The 24593-nt window shown below is 42.4% G+C and overlaps 1 protein-coding gene across 9 annotated transcripts in view; it reads left to right on the top strand.

The window, feature by feature from the left end:
* FOXP1 (forkhead box P1) overlaps positions 1-24593 on the top strand; it is a 574460-nt gene that overhangs the window by 389412 nt on the left and 160455 nt on the right. Inside the window, exon 1 of one of the 9 annotated variants that reach the window (XM_027584342.2) lies at positions 15266-15451. The exons of the other annotated variants lie outside the window; for them this stretch is intronic. Within the exon in view, the coding sequence (XP_027440143.1) occupies positions 15266-15451 (186 nt within the window). Of the gene's footprint in view, positions 1-15265; positions 15452-24593 lie in introns of those variants that run through there. 9 annotated transcript variants of the gene reach the window in all.

The raw sequence follows: 24593 nt of genomic DNA, 5'->3' as shown, positions 1-24593 counted from the left end.
AGTGGCACGACCTGATGTGCATTTCCAAGAGACCCCTCCAGCTGATCTGCGGAGAAGAGATTTTGGGGGGCAAGAAGGGAAGCAAAGAGAGAAAAACCATGCCTGCTTGGAGTCCACCCAGAATTTGGTTAGCTGATCCAAGGTCCAAATTCCCAGGTTAGAGCTTGGAAAGAGACTTCTCCAAATTAGAAGTAGAGCACGTTTGCTGCTGCTGAAATGCTGGAGAATTCAGGTTTCCAGATTAAATGCTAGCTTGAACCCAGAGCAGAGAGGGACATTGTGTGGGGACCGCTCAAAGGAAAGCTGGACAGGTGGCAACCTTGCTCACTTGGCGCCAGCAAGTAGAGCTATGCTCACTGGTGATGGATGGCTTCACATTGTTCCCGCACGGCAGGCACTCCAAGGCGGGGGTGGCGGGTGGCGCGATCCCTGGGGAGCTCAGAGAAGTCTCTGGGCTTCTCTTGCACTTTGTCTTCCCCTTAGTATTCCAGCCAAGGTATTAACTCTGTTCAAGCCATCTTTCCGCCTAGAAATCTCACTGTTGTTACGTATGCTCTTGTTCACACCCCTAGTATTTATATTTTTGCGCATTTTAAACTCAAAGCATCTGAATTTTCAGTGAAGATGAGACAATTAGAGTAGAAGCATGGTAAAATTTTTTAAGGACTGAAAGAATTTGACTACATGCAGATTATCGTTATAATCCTCCCTTTCTCGAAAGTCCACGGATATTTTTTTTGTTACATCAGTGCTTTGTTTTTTTGCTCTTTATTTTATAAATGATTCTTCCCCATGACTTTCCAGTCTCAGGAGACAACAGTATTTCCCTTGAAAATACAGAGGGTGAATCCACCCCGTGTGTGTGTTTTCCAAGTGTTGGTTTTCCAAGACATTCTCATGAAAAGGACTAGTATTGCCAAGTCATTTTTTAATATAAGGAGGTCCATGTTTGGGCATTGAAATTAATTTCCCTTATCTCGCCATACAAATAGCCACCCTGGCTTCTTTGATTTATTACCTGGGATGGTTCAGCCGCATAAAAACAGAGGACGGGAAGACATCACCTTTACGTAGTATCATTAGTCAGGCATTAAAAGCATTGCCCCGAATGGACTGCTTCACACGAGCTCCTGCCCATGCCATGAGAACACCCTGCTCTTGTCCTGTGTGCTCAAGACATTGGGCCCATCCATGGCCTCCAGTTCTTCATTTCTTAGTAAGTTGCCCCCACCCAAAAAGGCTTCCTGTGTTTCCTCCCTAACATAGTATAAGGGAACTTCCTAAATTGCAGCTATAATCCCTGATTGAAGACAAGGTACTAGCTAGGAGAAAATACGTTAAAATCACACCTCCAACCAAGGACTTGTACATAGAGTATGCAAAGAATTCTCAAAACTCTACAGTAAGAGAAATAAATTTTAAAATGGGCAAAAGGCGAAGAGAAATTTCACCAAGAAAGATACACAGAAGGCATGAAAAATTGTTCAACATCATTAGAATTTAGGGAGATGTAAATTCGAACCACCTGTTACAATGGCCAAAATCGAAAAAATACTGATAGTAACAAGTGCTGACAAGGATGTGGATCAAACAAACTTGCATGCTTTGCTGATGGGAATTCAAGACGGGCTAGCCATCTGAAAAACAGTTGGGTCAGCTTATTTAAAAAATACACACACACATACACATACACACACACACAGTTACTATGTGACCCAGCAGTCACACTCCTGGGCATTCATCCTAGGGAAAAGAAGACGTGTGTTTATAGAAAAACCTATTCATGAACGTTCATAGAAGCTTTATGTATAGTAGCCCCATGCTGAGGTAAATCCAAATGTTTTTCAGTGGATGAATGAATAAACAAAGTATTGTGCCTCCATGCAGTAGACTAAGAATCAGCAACAATAAGTGGTGAACTACAGATGTACCCAGCAGCTTGGAATAATCTCTGAGATATTCTTTTGTGTAAGAGAAGCCAGTCTCAAAGGTTACATACTGTATGATTTCGTTTGTATGGCATTCTTGAAAACATAGAACTGCAGTGATGGAGAATAGATCCATGTTTGCCAGGAAATAGGGATGTAGGAGGGGGATCTGACTCTGAAGGAATAGAGCAAGGGAGTTTGGGGGTCATAGAACTGTTCCATATCCTGATCGTGGTGGTGGTTATGTGAATTTACACATGTGTGTTAAAATTCATAGTACTACATACCCTCCATACCTGAAGAGTCGATTTTACTGTTTGGCAAATTAAAAAAAAAAAAATAATAATTAACCTAAGTCCAAACTTTTGCACAAGATCTACAAATCACAGCCTCTCTCTTGTGGTTCGTCCAGCTCCTTCTTGGCATTCTGGCCCCTCCTGTGAGGTTCCAAACAAATACTCCATGGTCACATTTGTGTCTGTACCTGCAGGCACACTCATTGCTCTGCCCAGAACCCACCCTGCCCCTCCCCCTTTTCTGTGCACCCCCGCTCCTGACTAATGGGCATCCTTCGCTGCTCAGGTGTTGGGACACTGGCACCTGCCCTAGGTTAGCTGCCTCTGCACCCCAGCCATGGACATTGGTAACCCCTACCCGGGTGCTCACTGTGCTGCTCCTGATGTCCGCTTCTTGATCTGCCTCGCACACTCCGTCGTAAGGTCAGGGAGAGCTGACTTCACCGTTCACTTCCCAGCCCCGCGAGAAAGGCCATGAGGAGTTCAGTAAGTGAACCAGCGAGGGTAAGAAGGAAGTGTACACACTGGACTTGGGGTCAGCCTTTGTTTTGTTGTACCGTTGCCGCCTTTTCCTGACTGCTCTTGTGTCTGACCCCCTCGCTGAAATTCCTTACCTCCCCTTGCCCTTTCAGCAGGGGAATCCTCTTTTCTGGCTTCCCCAAAACTGCTTGTTAAAAGGCAATAAATCATGGTTTTAAAGTCCTTTATAGTCTTTTTTCCTTTGAGCAAACATAAAATTATGCGGCAAAATCATGACTGTGGAGGGGTTTTCTCGCTTTTTCTTCAGAGATTAGATGGGTTTTATAGTGTACCATGAAAAGTCATTAGTGGTAAAATCCTTATTATGGATACATTTTTACATATTTACTGAGCCCCATCTTCCAAATTGTTCCAAATTCCCTTGGGGAGAAAACAGACTTTCTGGGAAAAAAAAAATCAGCTTCTATTCTGGAATCCATAGTCATAGTAATAATAATAATAGCTCTTATATGATGCTTACTAAAGGCCAGACTCTGTCTTAAAAGCACTTTCTGCAGGGGCGCCTGGGTGGCTCAGTTGGTTAAGCGTCTGACTCTCGGTTTTGGTGCAGGTCGTGATCTCAGGGTTGTGAGATTGAGCCCTGCGTGGGGCTCCGTACTCTGCGTAGAGTCGGCTTGAGAGTCTCCCTGCACCTCCAGCTCATTCTCTCTCTCTCTCTCTCTCTCTCTCTCTCTAATAAATAAATCTTTTTTTTTTTTTTTAAGCACTCTCTGTATGTAATTCACTTCCTGCAACATCACTAGGAGGTGGTGCTGCCGTGACTTCTGCTTCACAGCTGAGAAAACAGCATGGTGCTAAGATCAAGGTCAGGAGTGGAGTTAGGATTTGAACCCGGGCCGTCTGTCTCCACCTTCCAAATGGCCATGGATCGGGAGCCATGGTTTTCCTCACCGAGGACACATACTGACCTCTTTGCGCCTCTCCCCTGGAAGGCATCACATCCTTTGCCTGGAATGCCAAGAACCTCCAGGGTGGTTTAGGGTCCATCTTTGCTTTTCTAGCCAAGGATGACTCCATATATTTGTGTCTTGATTAGCATTCTCCCAAATAATGGGAATAACTGAAAAAAAGGAAGCTGAAAATCAGCAATCAAAATGGCCCAGCAAAGAAGCAGTACAAACAATGAAAACTCAGATTGTGTTTTATGACTTCCAGAGTGTTTGTGCCTGTGTGTTCTCCTAAGCTGCCCCTCACCCTCACCACTGCCCAGGGCTTTCATTTCCTCTTTACAGGTGAAAAGAGTGAGTCCAGAGAGAGGTGAGTGGCCCTGTATGAGTTCTCTGTGTTGGTCCCTGTGGGGCCAGAATGCACGCTCCATCTTTGCCTTCCCTTCCCCTCCACTCCTCCCTTCCAGGAGCTTCTTCCATAAACTTTAGACACAGGCGATGAGATTCCATCTCTTTCCGACATGTATTAGTTTTCTGTTTTTGCGTAACAAACGTCCATAAACTTAGCAGCTTAGAACGCCCATTTGTCAGCTCCCAGTCCTGTGAGTCACAAGTCCAGGCACAGAGCTGTTGGCTTCTCTGCTCAGAGTTGCAGAAGGGTCCGAGTGTAGAAGGTGTTACCTGGACAGAATTCTTGTCTGGAGACACTGCGGGGGGGGGGGGGGGGGTATAATCTGCTTGCAGGGTCATTCGGGTTGTTGGTAGAATGCAGTTCATTGTAGTTGTAGGACTGAGGTCCCCATTTCCTTGCTGGCTGTCAGCCAGTGGCCAGTCTGGGCTTCTAGAGGCTGCCCCTATTTCTTGCCAGGTGGCCTCCTCTTCCTGATGCCAGCAGCGCTGCATCAAAACTTTCTCCTGCTTGGAAACCCTGGCTTTCTCTCTGACTGCTAAATGCTAGTATAGACCCCCTGTGATTCTTTTTTTCAGGCCTGTTTAGAATTAAAATTTAAAAAAATAGATTATCTATCTTAAGGTCAGCTGATTTGGAACCTTAATTACAGCTGCAAAACCCTGCAAATCAACGTCTTGACCACTATTTGATGAACTATCTGGGACAAGGGGTAGGAATGTGGGAGATCATGTTAGCTTTCTGCCTACCACCAGTGCACTGCAACATTAAAAAAGGTAAAGACAGAAACAGGGGCCAAGTTGAAGGTATTTATTTTTCTGTCGAAATTGCATAAACTCCTTTATGCCTTTAGAGTTTTTTGCCACCACAATGCATTTTATATTTCAGGCCATTTGATTGAAAGCATATTTGCAATCTGTATGTATCTTTTTGCCTTAAAAGGATTGAAAAAGAGAAAGAATCTTTTTCAAAAGGACTGAAGAGACAGTATTATTGGAACAGCACAGTTGTATATCACCAGCTGCTCTTCAGTTCATCTTTTAGCATGTTGTTTCTGCCTATGATTTTTCAGCCCCAATGGTCCATCTCCTTGAACTTTCTCTCTCTCTTCCTTGGCTGTGTGATTCCTTCTCAACTTGGGGGTCTCATCTTAAATATCACCTCCTCATGGGCAATCTCAGTGGCCTTATCTAGAGTAGGCTAGAAAAGACATGTACATGAAGTTGTTCTTTAATTAAAGATTCCTCTGTAGTGGCTTTCTATTTCTGGATCTGTGGGTTGTCAGTATCTTATCTCTAATTTCTGTTCGACTCTAAGCCTTTGGAAGGGGCACCTTCATAGGCCCAGTGCCGAGATTGTGCTTATGCATCCAAAGTTATGTTTATTTGATGTGTCAATAGAAGGTATGGTCTGGTACTTGTGCAAAGGCAACTTTAACGTTCATATTGAAAGGTTGCTAGAGTCATGAACCAAGTTAATCATGAGATCACTGGTAAAGCATTGATTGTTTGAAAAGCACCCGATTGCCAGTCACAAAGCTCTTGAAAGAAAGACAGGAGACTCTACAAATGGTAGAGCTAAAGAGGAGCAATTCCCATATTCTCCTTTGAAATATGCAGTGCCTCTGGGCAGGAGGTGGGTGATGAGTCTCCAGGTCATGGGCCATCTGATGTTTGGATCATGGTTTCCTGCAAATTTGTATTGCCCCAAGATAGGAGAACCTCTTTGCTCCCGGCCCTCCTCTGAACACCCCCTCTCTCTGACTTCTCAGCTTCACCTTCACCTCCAAGCAGTCATACACCCACCTTAGTTGTAGTTTCTCCTTGCCCAAGTTAGTCAACCTCTCTGACCTTGTTTTCCTCCTCTGTAAAATGGGTATGGTCACTCCCACCTTGCAGGGTCATTAGAAGGATAGAAAGGCAACGAATGTCAGTGCTTGCTACAGACTGAGATGGATCAGTGCTCTCTCGCTTATTATTAGACTTGACCACAGCTCTGCAGGTCTGATGTGGGATTGAAATGCTCATCTGAACAACAGCTGGTTTTTGGAAGTTACACAAAAAGAAGGTTACGGTAGATTATAGGATTACCAGCGATAATATTCTGCTTAATTGATTTTTATCATCATTGTACTAAATAAAGACTGCCTACGTTCAAATCGGTAGGTTGCAGTAAATGCATTTCACATACAACTATCCAGAGCACAGTTTTATCTTTTTTTTTTTTTTTTTCTTCCCTTTCTTTTTCTTTCTTGATGATTCAGAAGGCACTTCAGAGCCTTGTAGTGCCTCTGGGTTTTCATTATGAACTCCAGTTAGCATTTTATAGCTCTTGAGAAGTGTTGGTTACTCTCAAGTTCTAGAAAGCAACTTCTGCATGTTCACCTTTTCGCATTCCATGGTACATGGTATAAAAACCGTCCCTTTCCATAAACACAGACCCCTTTCCCCAGTTGGTCGCCTTCTCGGCACAAACCTGCATTGGTTTGTGCTGAGAAGTCATAGAACTAGAGCAGTCCCATCCCCAGAGCCAAGAACAACAGTCAGCCAGAACAACACTCTCATTTGCCATAAAGTACCATAAGTTGCTCAGAATCGGTCAAGCTGTTATCACATTTCCAGTGAGACCATTTCAGAGAGCAGCAAGGCCAGAGTAGATCAATTTACATTTCTTTTACCTTTGTCACTGGAAAAGAACATATTGGGCGCATTCTCAAGGCAGGTTAAACAGTAACAGTGAATGTGGTGAGGGAAGAATTGAGGCAGCCTCTGTTGTATTTATTACGGGGATCATTTCTACCCTCAGAGCTGCATTCTGATCTTTGCATCTATTTTGCCTGCCTTTCCTTCCCTGAGTGTTATTGAGAGAAGTCCGCGCATTACATGACAGGAGCATTAGAAGACTGTATTTCTGAATTAATTCCTGCAGTGTGGATCCAGAACAGGACCAGGAGACCCTGCCCTCTAATCAGTGGGCACAATGTCTCTGTCTGTGTCCCCTGTGTCTTCTCCTGTAAAATGGGGCTATTCGCTTCTTATCAGAGGCTTGGGATAATGAAAGGAAATGTCCTGTAGATGTGAAAAAAATTTTTCGACACCATGCAAATGTTTTCAGTTTTATTTTAACTCAAATCAGCATGCAAAATCAAGATGCTGCCGTTGCCAAAGTTGTTGGCACCCGTTCATCATATTTCTAGGTGAAGTACATGAAAGGGATTATAGGTAATAAATATCTTTTTTTTTTAACTTATTGCAGAGGCAGTTTTTCCACTGTTAATGAGGGTAATTTGACTTGGTTGAAGGATTGCAGTTCTTAAGAATTAATGCAGTAATCCAATTCAAAGATTTAAAGAGATCTAAGATTTTTCACAGGTCGCGTGCTAGTGAATGTGCTCCTATCACGTAGCAGCTAATGGACTTGAACGCCAGTCTGTCATTTACTCTGCTCGCTCACAGCATAGCAGCTTTGCCCTTGGTAGTGAGTCTACTTCCCGAGCATTGCAGGTTATTTGGAAGTGTGGTATGTTTGTAACACTTTTGAGAGATAGGATCCTATTTCCCACAGCCTCTAATTACTATAAAAACTGGGGTTATCTTTCTTAATTACACATTTGAATCCTAATCTGCTAAGGTCTGAGGAATATCAGGCTCACAGGAACTGCCTTCTCACCTCTTTTCTTTCTTTTTTCTTTTTTTTTTTTTAGGAGGGCTTTTTCTTCTTTTAATGTATTTGTAAAAACTAATTCATGTATCATTGTATTCATACATAGAGGTTAATTCACGTGAATACAAAGGTTATGTGCATGGTATTCATAACTTTCCATTTTTGATAATGATGTATTATTAACAGCTAACAATATTTTGTAAAGCCTTATTTGTAAAGGATGTTGGAAATGCTCTGATTTCCCTATCCCATTATGTTCCTAAATATTAAAAATCCCATTTTGAAGCAATTATAAGCATTCACTTCTCCTTCCACGTGTGTTCTTCAGACAGCCTCACCATACTGTGCACACAGGAACCTTTGTTCCTTAATTAGAAAAAGGACTAGAGCTCATTAATTGTGGTTCCGAGTGGTGTCTGCTCGAACATCGAGGCAACAATATATGAGGAGAGACCCAGCCTAAATCTGGGAGGCTCTCGGCAGTTCTCAGAACTGTGAAAAGGTAAATAAACAGCAAAGGGTCCTTGTAGGGCTGTCCCCACATCCTGGGCTGTCCTTGAGGCCTGGCTCGCTGCTCATCAGTTTTAAAGCCAAAGAGATTTCTATTCTCGCAGAAGGAGGGAAGGGGAGAAGCGACAACTTGTATAGAAATGTAGACCTCTTTGCCTCTGTCGAAAGCCTGTATCATCTGAAGACAAAAACAGGTCAGCAATCTCTTGGGCTTTTTTGATAAGTGAGTGGACCCCATCTAGATGCATTTAGATGTTATTGAAAGTGAGTGGATTGCTGGCAGACATGATAGAAGGCAGATAGGTTTTATAGGCCGATTTTCACTGCTGGTTGGAAACCTGGGCCGTTGAAGGAATCGGAATCACGAGAGTTTTGAAAGCTAAAACTCCCAAACTGAATCGGCAAAGCCTTAGGCCCACATCAGTCATCAACAAAGAGCCCTAATTTCCACAACAAGAACAGGCGTTTCTCCAGCCTCCAGGAAACTTCCTGCATCTAAGTGTTCCCAAAACGTCTTAATAGTGCAAATGGTGGACTCCTCTGGCTGGTCAAGATGGAGGTTCCAGAAGCAGGGAGGCGAACAGCTTAAGTGGAGAATCTCAGATCACACGGGCGATGTCTTCTTGTGGCTTGTCTGGACTTGCTCGGGGAATGCCGAAATAAAGCATGGGAGGGACAAGGCACAATGTCAGTTTGAAAGCCAGAGAATGGAAAAGCGGAGCAGTTAATTTGAGGGTCAGTTCGCTCTTTGGGAAGGTTCTGTTGAGTCAGATCCACTCTCTGGAAGGAAGAGAACTCAGGAGCCACTAAGCAAGGTTGTGGTCCTCTCCTGCACACCTGTCAGCTCCTTCCTCCTCCTCGCTTTCTCCTTCCATCCCTGCCACAGGATAAATTGCCTTATCCCGCTAATGCTATTAACAAACGGGAGTGCTTTATAAAGGTAGCAGAGATCTGGCAGGGGGAGGCATGGCACCCTTTCCCCTGTACTGATCATCAGTGGTATGGGTCAGAACAGGTGAACGTGGAAACAAATATTTTTCCCTAAAATGGTCTGCCGTTTAAAGAGATGTATCTAGCTAGCAATACACACACACACACACACACACACACACACACACACACACACACACACACACACACACACACACACACACACACACACACACACACTCCCCCACCAGTAATTTTTTTATGTTGTATTTCTCAGAGAAAGAAAAAAAATAGATTTTAAAATGTAAAAACCTGTTCTTCAATTGAGTATGCAAAAATCTCATTGCAGTATTTATTCCAAACCTGCTCTCATAATGTTCAGTCAAGGAGAAAACAGCAAAAAACAGTTGTTGATGGACTTAGCACAGAACTGGATTAAATAAGCATTAGTCTACTGAAGCTGATTACAGGAATATGAAAATGCAGTATCTTAATGGTACATATTTTTATGTGGCAGCTCAGTTGCCTTTCATTTTGCAGCTAATATGTCTATTCTTATGAGTCATTTACTTCTTTAATTACCTTTTGCAGGCAAGGCACCATGGTATATTAATGTGAATGATTTTTACTGCCAGTTTATCATACAATGCCCCAGAAGTTGAAAGGCGTAATTGACTTGGAAGAACAGCTCATGAAGGAAACAATATTTAGTTGACAGCTTTCCTTGTACTCTCTGTTGACGTTTATGAGTTTACACTATGCTAAAGGAGTAATAAACACAATTTTCTTTCAATAACAGGAAAGGGTAGCTTCTAAAATACATTTGTGGAAAGCACATTTGTTCATTTCTTGAATAATATGAAAATAACACATTTCTAGTGATAAGGCCTCTCAGATTGCCAATTGAATTAAACTTTTGAAGGTGCATTTATAACCTGTCTTGGAGCATTAGGAGATATTAGGGTTCATGTGATTGAATCGATTTAATGAATATTTAAATTATATACAGATTTGGATAAATCATATTTAAATCTAGGTGTTAGAGTGAGACTGTTGGTCTTGTCCTCCCAATTTCCAGAGGGAGGGAAGACAGGAAGGGAGCTTGAGAATTGTCTGGAGAGAGATTTTCTTTCTCCAAAGGGAGGGGAGGTCTGACCGTGTATTTTGGGAAAATCAAAAAGAAGGTGCAGTCAGTACAACTCCTTGTAAGGTCTGGGCTTTGAACAGTTAAAATCAAGACTAAGGAGGGTCTCTGCTCTTCTGCGATCTGGATGGCACGTGGAATAGACTTGGGCCTTTAGCAAGTGCTGATTTGTTTTACCCCCCACTTCTGCCGTCCCCTGCCCCCCCCCCCCCCCCCCCCCCCCGGGCTCACTGGCTCAGGCCAGGCCCCGGTTTGGCACATCGGTGTAGAGGGAGTTAAACTTTTCACAGTTTTCTGGATTGTTTGCAGTTCAGTCCTGTGCAGCATAATGAAAGTTTTCTAGCCATCTGTTGTTAAGCTGTTGGTGAGCAAGGCCAGTATATCCAAACAAACTTCTGGCCTGCCGTAAACTGAACCTGTCAGTTGAGCATAGCTTTGCTGACCCCTCCAAGGAGTAGGGCAGCCCTGGGTACCAGGCACTCACTGCATAGAGCTTTCGAAGGGGAACTATTTGGGGGGCAGGGGGTGGGGGCCTGTTTACTTTTCCCTTGGTGTTCCTCTCCCTGGCTTGGACTAGTTTATACTTAATCTTTATGTGGATAAATGGACACTCGTCCCGCCCCCCCTTCTTAGAGCGGCAGGCATTGCTTCTTAATAGGGGATTGTAACTTTTAGAACAAGGTATGAGTGTCCATAAAAGCCGGTGAGGTGGCTGTGATGGGAAAGGGTCTTCTGTGAAGTTACTTTTGTTAAATTGTTTTGTCTTTCCGTGTTTGGGGACAAATAGTCCAGGCACTGCAAGCTCCCATATTTCTTACTTACCTTATATAACTAAAAGTGTTTCATAGCTTTAAAGGACTTTTTTTTTTTTTTTTTTGCCCCTTTTCTTCTGCACTTCGTGTTTTCCCTCAGAAGTTAATACACAGCAGAACTTCGTGGAGCTGCCATTTGACAGTGCTCCCAGCTGTCTGGGATGTTACCTGCTTCTCTCATTTGCAAGGTGCATCTATTGCTTTTAATTGCCTAGCTTAACCATAAAATAATTTCATTGTTCCGTGGTATTTTTTTTTCTGTAGTAAATGTTTAATTCCCGTTTTCTCCTTAGCAGTGTTTACTTGACTCTATAGGAAATATCCCTATATGTTCAGATTCTTGATATATACATAAAAACGTGTGTGTGTGGACACACACACACCCACCCACCCCCCCACCCACCCCCCCACCCCTGTCTAAGCCTGCCCCTAACCCTTGCTGGTTTCCTTTTGTTAATGACACCCTGTAGGTGCTGTTGTATTTTTATCTTGGTCTTGCTGTAGTATATTTCCTGTCCAGCATTGGTTACATTTGTGTTCCGTTAAGAGGGGGCTCTGGGGAGCCATTGTCAAACCTCTGTATCCATCTCAATTCATTAAAATATCCAGGGAGATTGGCCACTGTCATTGAATAACTATGTCAGCCACTCCCCTGGCTGCTTTAGCCCCTAGATGAGAAGCAGACCACAGTCCCACACAGTAACAAAGGAAAAAGGCACCAAAAGGATGCACGTTTGTCTTAAGCACCAGTGTGAAAGGGTCTGGGTTCAACTTTAACTGCAGTCAAGGAATCTACAAGGGCCAGGCATTCCATAAATGGAGGGGAGAGGGAGCAGAAGAAGCAAAGGGATAAACAAGGAGATACAAAGCTTCCCCTTTAAGGGACAGGGAGTATTGCAGTAGTGAAAAATATTCAATTTAAAATTTAAATGAGTGCACTTACTTGGAAATACCATACAGTCATAATCTGTTTGTAAGGTGACTGACATATAAAGTGCTTTTTTGTTTTAAGGTAAAAAAATGTATTCGGGGTAGAGTTTCGGGTGTAAATGTCAGGTGCAACGTAACGTGTACTCACTGCAAGAGTCAAGCAAATAACCTTGGCATTTAGGACACTGCCTTTTAGAACATGAAATTGTATTTTGTTGTGTGTCTTTTTTTTTTTTTTTAAGGAGGACTACATTAAGGGGTCACCTATTAGCTGTGTTTTTGCTGTCTTAAACTCAGCCCTTCTGTCTATTAAAATCAAACCACTGTGTAAACATTCCAGTGTTGTTCTTGGTCTCTACAATGGCCACGGGGATCAGGTTTCACCTGCCTGCACATCTTCAAGCAATTAGAGCAATTAGCGTGAAGCCATTTCACATTCAAGGATTCAAGGTCTATGGTGACATTCAAGTCCAGAAGTCTGAAAGGGAGAGAGGAAGCGGCCTGGAGCACGGCTACTATTCCATGGCCCTGAGCAGACAATTTCTCTTTTAAAAATGGGAGCTCTTTAATGATATTATTATGAGGTTTTTAAATGACATATCAAAATTTGTTTATATCAAAAAAAAGCCCCAATAGTCATTTAATTATACTAATGAAGGTCTTTATACATGGCAGATTTTTTAAAAAGACCTTCAGCAGCCCTGAGAAATGGAGGGTTGCTCTTTACCCCACGGTGGTAGTGACAGCATTCTTTGTGGAAGAAGAATATGTTTTAGAATGTGTAAGGGAATGGAATTAGCATTCTCTTTTTTTCATGGTAGACCTCCCTGTTTTGGGTAAACGTAATAACTACAGCAACATGGGATACTTAGTCGGGAGATTTTTGGAGTAAGTATCTTTTTTTTTTTTTTTTTTTTTTAGGTTAGGGAGGAAGACATGGAACTAGGGCAATTTAAAGATCAATAATCAGCTTTAGCAAATAAGCTGTGTAGGCATGGGAGAAGGTAACTTTTAAAGAACAGTCTTAGAATCCAGTAGGGGTTTTGTTTTGTTTGCTTGTTTGTGTTTTTTACATTTGTAACTAAGTTACACAGACATGTTGTTTGCATGAGGCGAGCCCTTAAACTGATTACATCTTTTTAAATAGGTTAGTACATTTTTTAAATCTACATTGTACTGTTGATTTATTGTGCAAAAGGGGGGAGGAGCATTTTTAAAAATCCTAGGGTGCTGCAGAAGATCTGGCTCTGTAGTCCCAGAAGGATGTGCAGAATCAGGAGGAACCACAGGCTAAGTTACAATGGGGAATTCTATTTCCCTTCTGCTGCCCGTTCACGTTGTGTTGACAAACAGCTCTGAGGACAGAATTGCTGGGAGAGTTACCTTTTCTTTATGTGTACTGACTTTGATTAGAAGAAGAGGCTTATTTTAAAAGAAAAAAAAATTGTGTACCTCTAAGAAAGATCTTGTGATAAGTCCTTTATGGAATTGTACTAGGGGGCTTCAGAGCTACTAGGTGTTGAGCACTTCTCTGTCTGTAGGACTGAATGCTTCTATTTTTGTGACTGAGGCTGGAGCGTTTGTGCTCATTTGGTAACTAGCCATGTCAGGGAACTAGAGTCCTTGGAGCTCTCTAGCCCCATCTCGAACTACTTAGAGCCCTTCTGTGGAGAGACTCTCTTCCCGACCGCCCACTTGCATGGCGCCCAGGCTATGTGTCTTTTGAAACTGCATTGCAGAGCAGATGCAGGGGATGCTAATAAAATGCAGCATGCTGGACCCTGAGCAAGGTAAGGGTCTGCCTCTTCCCCCTGCCTTTGCGAAACAGATTGCTAGGAAACCATTTGCAGCGTTTATCACTGGACCAGCTGAGTCAGACAGGAACATTTGAATTGGATACCCCACCCCTCCTAAAAGTGAAGAGGCAGGCAAGGAAGCGCTGTGGGGCTCAGAAGGGAGGTGAGGCAGTAAACCAGATCTTTCCCATTGTTTTTTTTCTCCTAGCCTAGTCCTCTGTTTCTGTGATCTGCCTTTTGAACTGTGTTTGTGGCTGATCAGTTCCACCTAATATGTCTCTTGATTTCTGCTATTGTAATACTCAGGCGACATGCTGTTCTCTTCATTTTTATAAGCTTTAGATGCTTCTGCCTGTCATATTCTGGCGGTTTATCTTCAGCGTCTGGATTTGCTTTCAGACTTGAATGTCTATCAAGCTGCCGTTGCTTTGAATGTGAGATCAAAAGAAGATGAATTCCAGTAAAAAATTTCCTTCCATGAAGAAAAGATTGGGGCCTATGTAAACATCCCACTGACAGTTCCCAATGAGTTATTTTAGCCGAGTATTAGCACCTGGATGACAGACAGTCCAGCATTCCATGCTAAATAACAAATCAGTTGCTTCCGTGGCAGAAGAACATCGCCACAGCAGCAATACATTTTCAGAAGGAATCCTTTTCTTCCTCCCCCCCTTCCCCCTGTTTCTTTTTTTATTGAATATGGCTGTTCAGCTCATCTTATTTTTCAAGCTGACTTGTTCTGCCTTTAGCAGTTTACTTTTCTTTACAGTATCTGTCAAGTTACTCGGGTGACGGAAGACAGGACTTTGATAATTAGTTTGGGGCGGGTTAAGGGAGTGTTCGAGTAGACAAGCTAGGCATCTGGAGATAAACAGGTAGTTTGGTTGATTGCAGAGAAGGAAAATGTAAAGGAAAAGCAGCAAAAGCAAGATCAAGGGCATATCCCGGGAATGCGGGACGATATGTTCTTTAAAAATACATGTGACAAATTCCTCTAAAGTCTGCAGAATCTGGATTTTCTTTCTTTCTTCCCTATTTTTTTTTTTTTTTATTTTTTGAAAAGCATCCTGCCTATGTAAATGTCACCACAAAAATATCTCAAGAGCAGGTTTCCCGAAACACTGTCGGTGTGTATCTGTCTGCAAGAATGAGCCTTTTGGCGAGGGCTCAGTCTGGCCAGGGCACACTTCTGATGCTATGTCGCTGCTTGCAGACCTGGAGTGATTTAGATACGTGTAGCATTAATAGATTTCTTTAAGTGCTAAATGCAACTTTGAAAATTACCTGCAAGCTCCAACTGATCTTTCAACTTTGAAAGTGAAGAATTGCTTGAGGAATTCTTGTGGTTTCTTTGTCATTTAGTGAGAGCCCAGCCAGCTACTGTGGAGGCAAGCGTCCCTGAGGTTGCCTACAAAGGGCAATGTTCCAGTGTGTTTTCTCCTCGAGTGTGCTTCAGCCGCACAGCACTTCCTGTTTATTCAAACATCTCTTTTACCACTCGGCAACCCCCGCTTCACAGAAACAGCCAGAACCCATCTACAGCAAGAAGACGGAAATCCAAAGGCAGACAGTGCGAGCTCACTCCGTCAAACTCTTCATTTTCTCTGTAAGTGTCCAGAGAAAAAAAAAAAGGAAAAGGAACATTTTTGTGGGGTTAAACTTTTAAACTAGGGATCCGCTGCTGCGCAGACATTCTCTGAAGGGCAAAATAAGATGATCCAACTTGTTTACTGCTTTCTCTCCCACCCCCCTCCCTCCCTCTTCTCTCCATCAAAGGCGGTTTTCTTTTTAGAGATTTGAGAAGACCGGTTGGTTCTAACTCCTTGTTAATTCACTCTTGCTTTCAAACGGGTCTTGGGATATAATCAGCTAAGGACGCAGCCGAGTGTCATCGGGACAGTTTTATAAGCTTGAATGTAGTTTAGAACCCTCTCTGCTTATTTGTGACTATTTGTGACTTTGTTTTGTGTTGCCTTCTTTTTCTTCCTGTTATTACAAGTGGCGAGAGGGTGCAGGGATGGTGCCTTTTGTAACTCTGCTTCTGCAGAATTGTCCTCTGATGTTTGCATCATGACACCGTCATCACTTGTGAATCGGTCTTGATAATATTTGTACCAATTTCATGCCAATAAAAGTCAGACTGCTGAAACAAGCACGGTCATTATCTCATTCATATGACTATTGTTTAAACGGAGTGGGCTGCGAAAGGAAAGAGAAAGCCCGCCTCACTTTCCGCGATGGTTGTTAACTTTGATGTTGGAAAGGTCTTTTCAAAATTCTCGTTGTGGGTAATTAGTATGGCAGGGAAAGCCCTTGGACCTGGGCTGCTGCTTCGCTCTGTCCAGGAGCGGATGGGATTGCTCTCTGAGTCCCTTCTGGTGAAACGAGTTTCTTAACACATGCTTTGACATTTTTTTCAAGGGTTCCACCTTTTCCTGTCTGATGTCCTCACCCCTTGTGCTGTACCCCCCACCTCCCTCCGCACCCTTCCCCCAACCCTGACCCCCAACTTCACTATAATTGGTAAGCCAGGTGCTAATTTTTTTTTTTTAACTATGTACTGGTCTGGGAATAGACAGGAAATGGAAAATTAGCTCTTTTGATCTTAAGGGAATTGTTCTTACTCTGAACCTTGTTTGTTAGTCCCCAGACTAAATATCCTTAAGTTTTATTGTCTAAAACAGCATCTGTTAGAGAAAGAAATAAGCTCTGTAGTTGTCCGAACGAACCACTCATGGAAGACGTATTTAAATAAATAAGTGTGTGTGCATGTGTGTGCATGTGTGTGTGCACGTGTGCGTGTGTGTGCACATGTGCGTGCATGTGTGTTTGTGTGTTGCTGTTGCTCTGCTGGCTTTTTCAATGTTCAGAAGTTGTTCTCCTTTGCAGAAAAAAAAAATTATGTTTGTGACTGCCTTAAGGACAATTTGTTTAACAGTAGGAGTAATTGCAGGGAAAATGGAAAGAGTGACTGAAGGTATTTACTCAGATGTTCGTGTAGGTGTGGGGGCCGAAGACTCAGTGTGGGAACAGTGGGCTGCTCTTCTTGGTATCTCAGTCTGTTTGATGACCATCAGATTTCCCAGCTCGCTGGTTTTGTTTTTTCTGGATGGCATGTTTGATTATTTATCAGAAGGGGAAGGGAGTAGCTGAAGCAAATAAACATGTGACCAAGTTCTGTTTTGTTTTCCACTCAGAAAGCCATGCCCTTTAACAGATACACAGAAAATAATAAATGCATTGTTTTATGATAAAAGGAAATTATATGTGTCATTTTTTTAAAAAGGCAAGTGAGTTAACCCTTGAGGCCCGGGAGCCTTTTTGACTTCTGAGATTTTGCCAGGCTCTTTACTGAGAATTAATCTATTGTGGTGTATGGTTTTATGGTGCAGGATTTCCCAGGATTAGTTGTTCAGCAGTTAGGCTTTTCTGGATGCTTTGCTCTGCCTGCCTCAGTAGCTCTACTTTTATGATGCGCCTGTGTGTATGTGAATGTGTGTATATGGACACATCAGTAGCTCTTGCACTTCTGCTGAATGCTCTATCTGGACTTGAGCTCTAAACATGAACAGTTGAGTTAAAGGAAAATAAGTTGGAGTTTCTGTGACCAGTGTGCAGCATAATTTATTAGAGGCCAACTTTACTCCTCTTTTTAAAGGTGCCAGGCAGATACGATAATGCCAGGTAACCATGTGTATGTACCTCATTGTCCCTCAAAAACACCTTCCATACTTCAGTATTATGTAATGCATTGATGATCTTTGGGATTGTTATCTCAGATCGAGGCCTCCTGAGACAGAGGGAAAGGCTCCAATCTACATTAAATGTAGATTTTTAAAGCAAGCACACCAAAAATATAACTTTATTGTTGTTGTTTTAATTCTTGGGTGGGGTTTGCATAACTTCATGTAGACGTTCTCTATACTTAAGCCCACTCTGACATATGTGCACACACCAGCACGTTTTTAATAACTTCGAGGATGATTTTCTACAGAGGTTTCCTCTTTCAGCCACATCCTGAAAAAGTGATGGGCATGATCCTAGCACGGTGCCTGGCCCTGTCATATCAAGCCCTATAAATCACATTTGAAAATCCGCTTCGTGGCCTATGCTGTTTTGGAATGTGGATTGGAAACGTGCACACAGAGGGATTCCCTCTTCGTTGACTATATAAGGGAACAATGCAGCAGACACTCAAACATAGCACAGCCCCCGCCAGTCTGGCCCAGCATGTATGTCACTGGGAGGTGGCTTCACTCAGGAGAGGGCAGCGATGGAGGCAGGAGCCTCTCTCCCTCCTCTGTTGTCATCTTGGGTGACTCTCCAAAAGGCGGTTGGGTTGGATAATCATACTTTGTACTTGGACAGAGCTCTTTGTCTGTGAAATCAAAGTGCCTGACTAATGCTAACTTGTTAATACTCAGAACACCCTTGGGACATAGGTAGACTGCAGAGATTATCCCACTTTTGAGGTGGGAAAATGTCCTGTTGTTAAAAGAGTTTACAGTTTCCGGGTGTGTCTGTACTTAATGGTCAGGCTAGACCTGGAATGGGTATGATCTAGATGCCATGAGAAGCATTTTTCCGGTGCCATAGTCAGCCCTGACCACAGGCAGTCTCATGAGAAAGTGTTTTACCATGAAGAAACTGGACTGGAAAATATAGCTAGTGCGTGGTATTGATGGTGGGGAGGGAGGAGCCAGTGAAGAGTATTGAAGCTTAATTTTAATCAGTTTAGGGTCGAAGTTAGAATTTTGTTGTTGTTGTTTTTAAGATACAGCACGGGCTGGGATTTTGATTTTTGTTTTATTTCACATTAACTCAATATGATGTTGGCAATTTAACTTCCACAAAAATCAACTTCGTTTGTTCTTTGCAAAGAAACAGACCCTGCTTATTGGCTGGGCAAAGTTGAGTCAGAAGTTAACTCTGTCGCCGGGGTGCTTTGGGGGCAAAAGCATTGAAACATTCTGTTAACTCTAGATGTTAGTATGTGATTCTTCAATTCTGGTGTGTCTTAAGCTTCCCTGCTATGGTTACTAAGCTCAGTGAAAAAATTAGTCATGTGCCATTTGCTGTTTAAAGTCTTTTGTTGAAAGCTTTTTCAGAAGTCTCACGAGTAGGGTGATAGTATTTAGGTTGTTTGGTCCCCAGTACTGTTTATTTGAACCTGAGTATAGAAATTAGATTTGAAAACTCTCTCTTAAAAAATGTGTTTTTAATTTTAAAAAGTAATTTTCAGAGGACTGTAAATAATATGATTCCAGTTTTGCTTAAGAAAATTACTTCCCTTAAGCATACTCCCAAATGTTGATAGTGTACCAATATGTAGGTGATGATATGACACTTTATTTTTTCTTTTCCTAATTAACGTATGCATCCTCCTTATCTTCTGCCATGAGCTTATTACTTTCATAATCAGTGATCACTTATGAAGTGCCTTTTGAAATCACTGAAGAATCACTTACTGAATGTCCGACCCTAGCCTGTGTACTTTACATGTACTGATTGTGATGCAGGAACTGTTATCTCCTCCTATTCTTACAGATGAAGAAACTGAGGCACAGAGAGGTTAAGTAACTTACCCAAAGTCACACAGCTAGCCAGTGGTGGAGCTGGGGTTCGAATCACGTAGACTGGGTTCACATCCCGACTGGTGGATGCTCCACCAGCATGCTTGCTGCTTCTGTGTAAAACATTCATATTTCTTAAAGCTAACTTCTTTTTCTTTGGAATTGCTGTGATTCTCTCAAGGTCAGTAATTCCCCCAAATTCCCAGAGAATCCCTATTTCTTCATGCATGAAGACTCAAGTTCCACCTTATGCTAAACTGTGGTTACTGGAAGTCCCAAAAATCATTGTCACACTATGAGCACAACTCATTGAACACAGCTGCCTATCTGATGAACAAAGTTTTGTTTTTAATCTCCTTTTTCAGAAAATGTTTTTAATTCCTTGACCAGAGCCATCAAATCTGTTTTTCTTTTGCCATATTCTCTATCTGTAGTATATGCATATAAATTTATATTTATATAAAAGATAAAATCTTCAAAAAGTTTCCTATTGGATTACGTTTGTGGCTTCAATTCTTCTAAACATTTCTAATTTTTTTTTCCCTTAAAGATCTGTTTAGCACGTAGTTCTAGATCTCTGTGAATGGAAGAACTCCAAATCCACGGATCTGTGGATTAGTGGCCATTTTGGGTTGTGCCATTCCCGAAGTACAAGTGAAGGGATTCTAATCCAAACTGTGTGACCTTTGGCATATTATGTAAACGTTCTGTTTATGTAAAGCACTTCAGAAGCAAGCCAGACCCACAGTTGGCATTCAGTGTCAGCGATCAGCTTCTTGTTCACCAGCAGCGGCGGCATGACCATCATCATCTCCTGCTAGCTCACTGTTCGGCCTCCAGGCAGCCATTCCTGCCTCATTGTTCTAAGAGTCAGGGCAAGTCCTGCTTTAGGGCTTGGTGAGGGTCAGAAAGAGCCAGGCTTGTTCAGGTGCCTTTGCCAGCAGAAGGAGCCGGGACTCTTGGCTACAAGTCATCGGTGTGACCATGGGCAAATCAGATTCCCTCTTGCCCTCAGCCTGCTTTGTGTGCAATGAACTGTGTCTGCCGTAGATTCCTTTTGGTTCAACAGAGGGTGCTGTGGTTTTCTCGTTGTTTCTAGAAAGAAGGCGGTGACTGGTTTGAGATTACTGGGAAACAGGAATGTTTGCTTTCGACAAAACACATTTTCGTAGGTATGTGGTAATGTATTGTAATATGTTATATTTAATAAGAAATTATCATGTACAGGTACTGTGCTAAGGACCTTCCATGCACACTTCACATAATGCTTATAATTAATCTCTCTGTTCCTATGTTTCTGTATGTGTTAACTGGGTGTAATAATTGATTTTTTTTTTTAAGATTTTTTTTTTTTTTAGAGAAAGAGCACATGAATGGGGGCAGGGAGAGGGAGAGAGAATCCTCAAGCAGACTCCCCACTGAGCACAGAACCCAAAGCGGGGCTTGATCCCACGACCCTGAGATCATGACCTGAGCCAAAATCAAGAGTCAGATACCTAACCGACTGAGCCACCCAGGCGTCAATTAACTGGGTGTAATAATCCCTCAAAGAATTATGAAAATTAAATGAGATAATGTGTCTGTACTCTTCAGTACCTGTCTGGTAATAAATAGTCACAAAATTACAACTTTCATCATCACCTTCCCCATCTCCATTAACCAGGAACCAAAGCAGTTTTAAGAATACAGTTATTTGGAAATGCAGATCAAAACATAGGAAGATAGTGCCTCACAACTGTTAGGATGGCTATTGTCAAAAAGACAAGAAATAGCAATTGTTGGCGGGATGTGGAGAAAGGGGAACCCTCTTGCACCGTTGGTAGGAATGTTAAATTAGTGCAGCCACTGTGGAAAACAGTATGGAGGTTCCATAAAAAATTAAAAATAGCACTGTTGGGGCGCCTGGGTGGCTCACTTGTTGGGCATCTGCCTTCGGCTCAGGTCATGATCCCAGGGTCCTGGGGTCGAGCCCCGCATCGGGCTCCCTGCTTGGCAGGAGGCCTGCTTCTCCCTCTCCCACTCCCCCTGCTTGTGTTACATCTATCTCTTGCTGTGTCTCTCTCCGTCAAATAAATAAATAAAATCTTTAAAAAAATAAAAAATAAAAATAGTATTATATGATCCATCAGTTCCACTTCTGGATATATATCCAGATGAAATGAAATCACTACCTCAAAAAGATACCTGCAATGCCACATTCATAGCAGCATTATTTACAATAGCCAAGACAAGGAAATAACCTAAGTATCCATTGATGGATGACTAGATAAAGAAAATGTGGTATGTATGGACTATTATTCACCCATAAAAAAGAAGGAAATCCTGCCATTTGCAACAACATGGATGGACCTTAGGGGCACTGTGCTGAGTGAAATAAGTCAAACAGAGAAAAACAAATACTGCATAATCTCACTCATGTGGAATCTAATGTAAGTAAACCCATAGAAACAGAACAGATTGGTGATCGCCAGAGATGGGGGGTGGGGGTGAGAGGTGGGCAGGGGAATAAAGGTTGTCCAAAGCTACAAACTTAAAGTTTTAAGATAACTAAGTTCTTCGGATGTGATATGCAGCATGGTGACTGAAGCTAATCATATTGTATCATATATTTCAAAGCTGCTAAGAGAGTAGATCTTAAAAGTTCTTGTCATAAGGAAAAAGATTGTAACTATGTAAGGTGATAGATGTTAATTAAACTTACTATGGTAGTCATTTTGAGATATCTATCTGTATATCTTTATAGCATATAGATATCAAAACATACCTATATATGTCTAATCTATCACCGTGGTGTACACCAAAAATTATAGTATTATATGTTAAGTGTATCTCAATAAACCTAAGAGGAAAAAAGCATCCAGAGAAAATGGTTTTTTTTTTAAAGATTTTATTTTATTTATTTGAGAGAGAGAATGAGAGAGAGAGCACATGAGAGGGAGGAGGGTCAGAGGGAGAAGCAGACTCCCCGCTGAGCAGGGAGCCCGATGCGGGACTCGATCCCGGGACTCCAGGATCATGAGCTGAGCCGAAGGCAGTCGCCCAACCGAGCCCCCCAGGCGCCCCGAGAAAATGTTTTTTAATAAAAGATTATAGTGGGGCTCCTGGGTGGTTCAGTCAGTTGAGCATCCGACTCTTGGTTTCCGCTCAGGTCATGATCTTGAGGTCCTGGGATCCAGCCCTGCATCAGGCTCCGTGCTCAGCATGGGGTCTGCCTCAGATTCTCTCTCCCTCTCCCTCCTGCTCTCCCTCCACCTCTCTCTCTCTCAAATAAAAATAAAATCCTTTTAAAAAAGATGATAGTGATTTAATACTCCACTACCAACAAAAAGCAAGTGCCTATAGCAGAGAGTGAGAATCCACAGTGGGTTAAAAAAAAAAACACGGGCGAGCAGTCAGGCTGGATCTGAAAGCCATGCCAGGTAGGTGGGAGAGGTGGGTCTAACTTAGATGAGGGCGGAGCAAAGACGCAGCTCTCCAGCACCTGGGCTGTGCTGGACTTGCGTTCATTTATGAGAAGAAATCTGTGCTCTTTCGGTTCAGCCTCTCCGTTGTTGGCATTATGAAATGCTCTTTTTGAAAAATTCCAGCCTTGGCCCAGCTGAACCAGAGAACGGGGTGCTTGTCCCTACTAGGGCTTGAGGAAGGAATGAGCATCAAGGGCTGTTGGCAACAGCGTTGGTATCCTAAGAGAAGCTGGATGAACTCGGAGAGGTACAGAGGTGAAGCCCAGTGTGAGGGAGAACAGGTGTGGCTAGGTACATTCATTCCTTCCAGTCTGCCGCTTGGGGGTTACCATCACAGCCATAGAAGCTCGGGGCACTATAGGGATTCACAGCTAACATCAGTCCCTTGGGTCAGAGGACATCCAGGAACACTATTGCTGGAAGGAATTAGATTATAAGCAGAGTTTTTAGGAAAAGGTAGAATTTATTAATTTTTTAATTTAATTTTTTAATTTTTTAACAACTCTATGGAGATATCTTTGACATAAATAAATTGTATATGAATTAAAGTATACAACTTGATGTTTTTATACATATATATACATTGTGAAAAGATCTCCACACTGGAACTAACTTACCTGTCAACTCTACATTGTTACCCTTTTGTGTGTATAATGAGTTTTAACTTAAGAAGTATCCTCTTAGAAACAAATAATACATTATATGATAATTTTTTTAAAAAAGAAGTATCCTTTTAGTGGCACGCCTGGGTGGCTCAGTCGGTTGAGTATCTGACTCTTGATTTTGGCTCAGGTCATGATCTCAGGGTTGGGAGATGGAGCCCACGTCGGGTTCCACGCTTAGCACAGCGTCTGCTTGTCCCTCTCCCTCTGCTCCTCCCCCTGCTCTCTCTCTTTCTCCCTCTCTCTCTCAAATAAACAAATACATCTTTAAAAAAAAGAAAAAGAAATATCCTCTTAGCGAATTTCAAGCACACAATATGGTACTATTGAGTATAGGCACCATGCTGTGCATAAGAATTCTAGTACATACTCATCCTGCATAACTAACTAAACCTTTGTACCCTTTGACCAACATCTCCCCATTTCCCACCCTCTGATCTCTGGCAGCCACCATTCTACTCTCCTTCTAGGAGTTCGACCTTCTTAGATTGCATATATATATATATAAGTGAGATCATGCAGTATTTGTCTGGAAAAAGTAGAATTTAAATGGAGAAGACACACAGATGCCTTATAAATGTGGGCAGAGAAGGGGAGGGCAAATTTGCAGATGTGGTCATGGCGCCAAAAGTCCTGGGAATGGAAGGATCTGGTTGAAGAAAGCAAGTCTTGTGTGTGGGGGAAAGAGGCAGGTAAAGTTACATTAAAAGATGTGATACTGGGAAGAGGCCTTTCCCTTCATCCTGAAAACAGAAGGACCTGCATTCATTCATGCATGTTTGGCTCTGTAGGACTGCATATCCCTTTGCCAGAATTACCTGCAGCCATATTTGGTCTAACCAGTGACCTTGGTAGAATGTGAGTGTCAAGTTGGCATGAGACCATGTTTGTTCATTTTTGTTTTTCTGTCCTAGCCGTTTACTAGGTTTGTGACCTTGGGCAAGTCACTGAACCTCACCATCTCATGATTTTTCCACTTGAAATCGGTAATCATAAAACCTTGCCCTGCTTCCTTTCGAGATGTTGGGAGCAAGAAGTAAGATAATAAG

The sequence above is a fragment of the Zalophus californianus genome, chromosome 1 (genome assembly GCF_009762305.2).
Source record: "Zalophus californianus isolate mZalCal1 chromosome 1, mZalCal1.pri.v2, whole genome shotgun sequence".
NCBI lineage: Eukaryota > Metazoa > Chordata > Mammalia > Carnivora > Otariidae > Zalophus > Zalophus californianus.
This window is presented reverse-complemented; position numbering and strand designations above follow the sequence as displayed.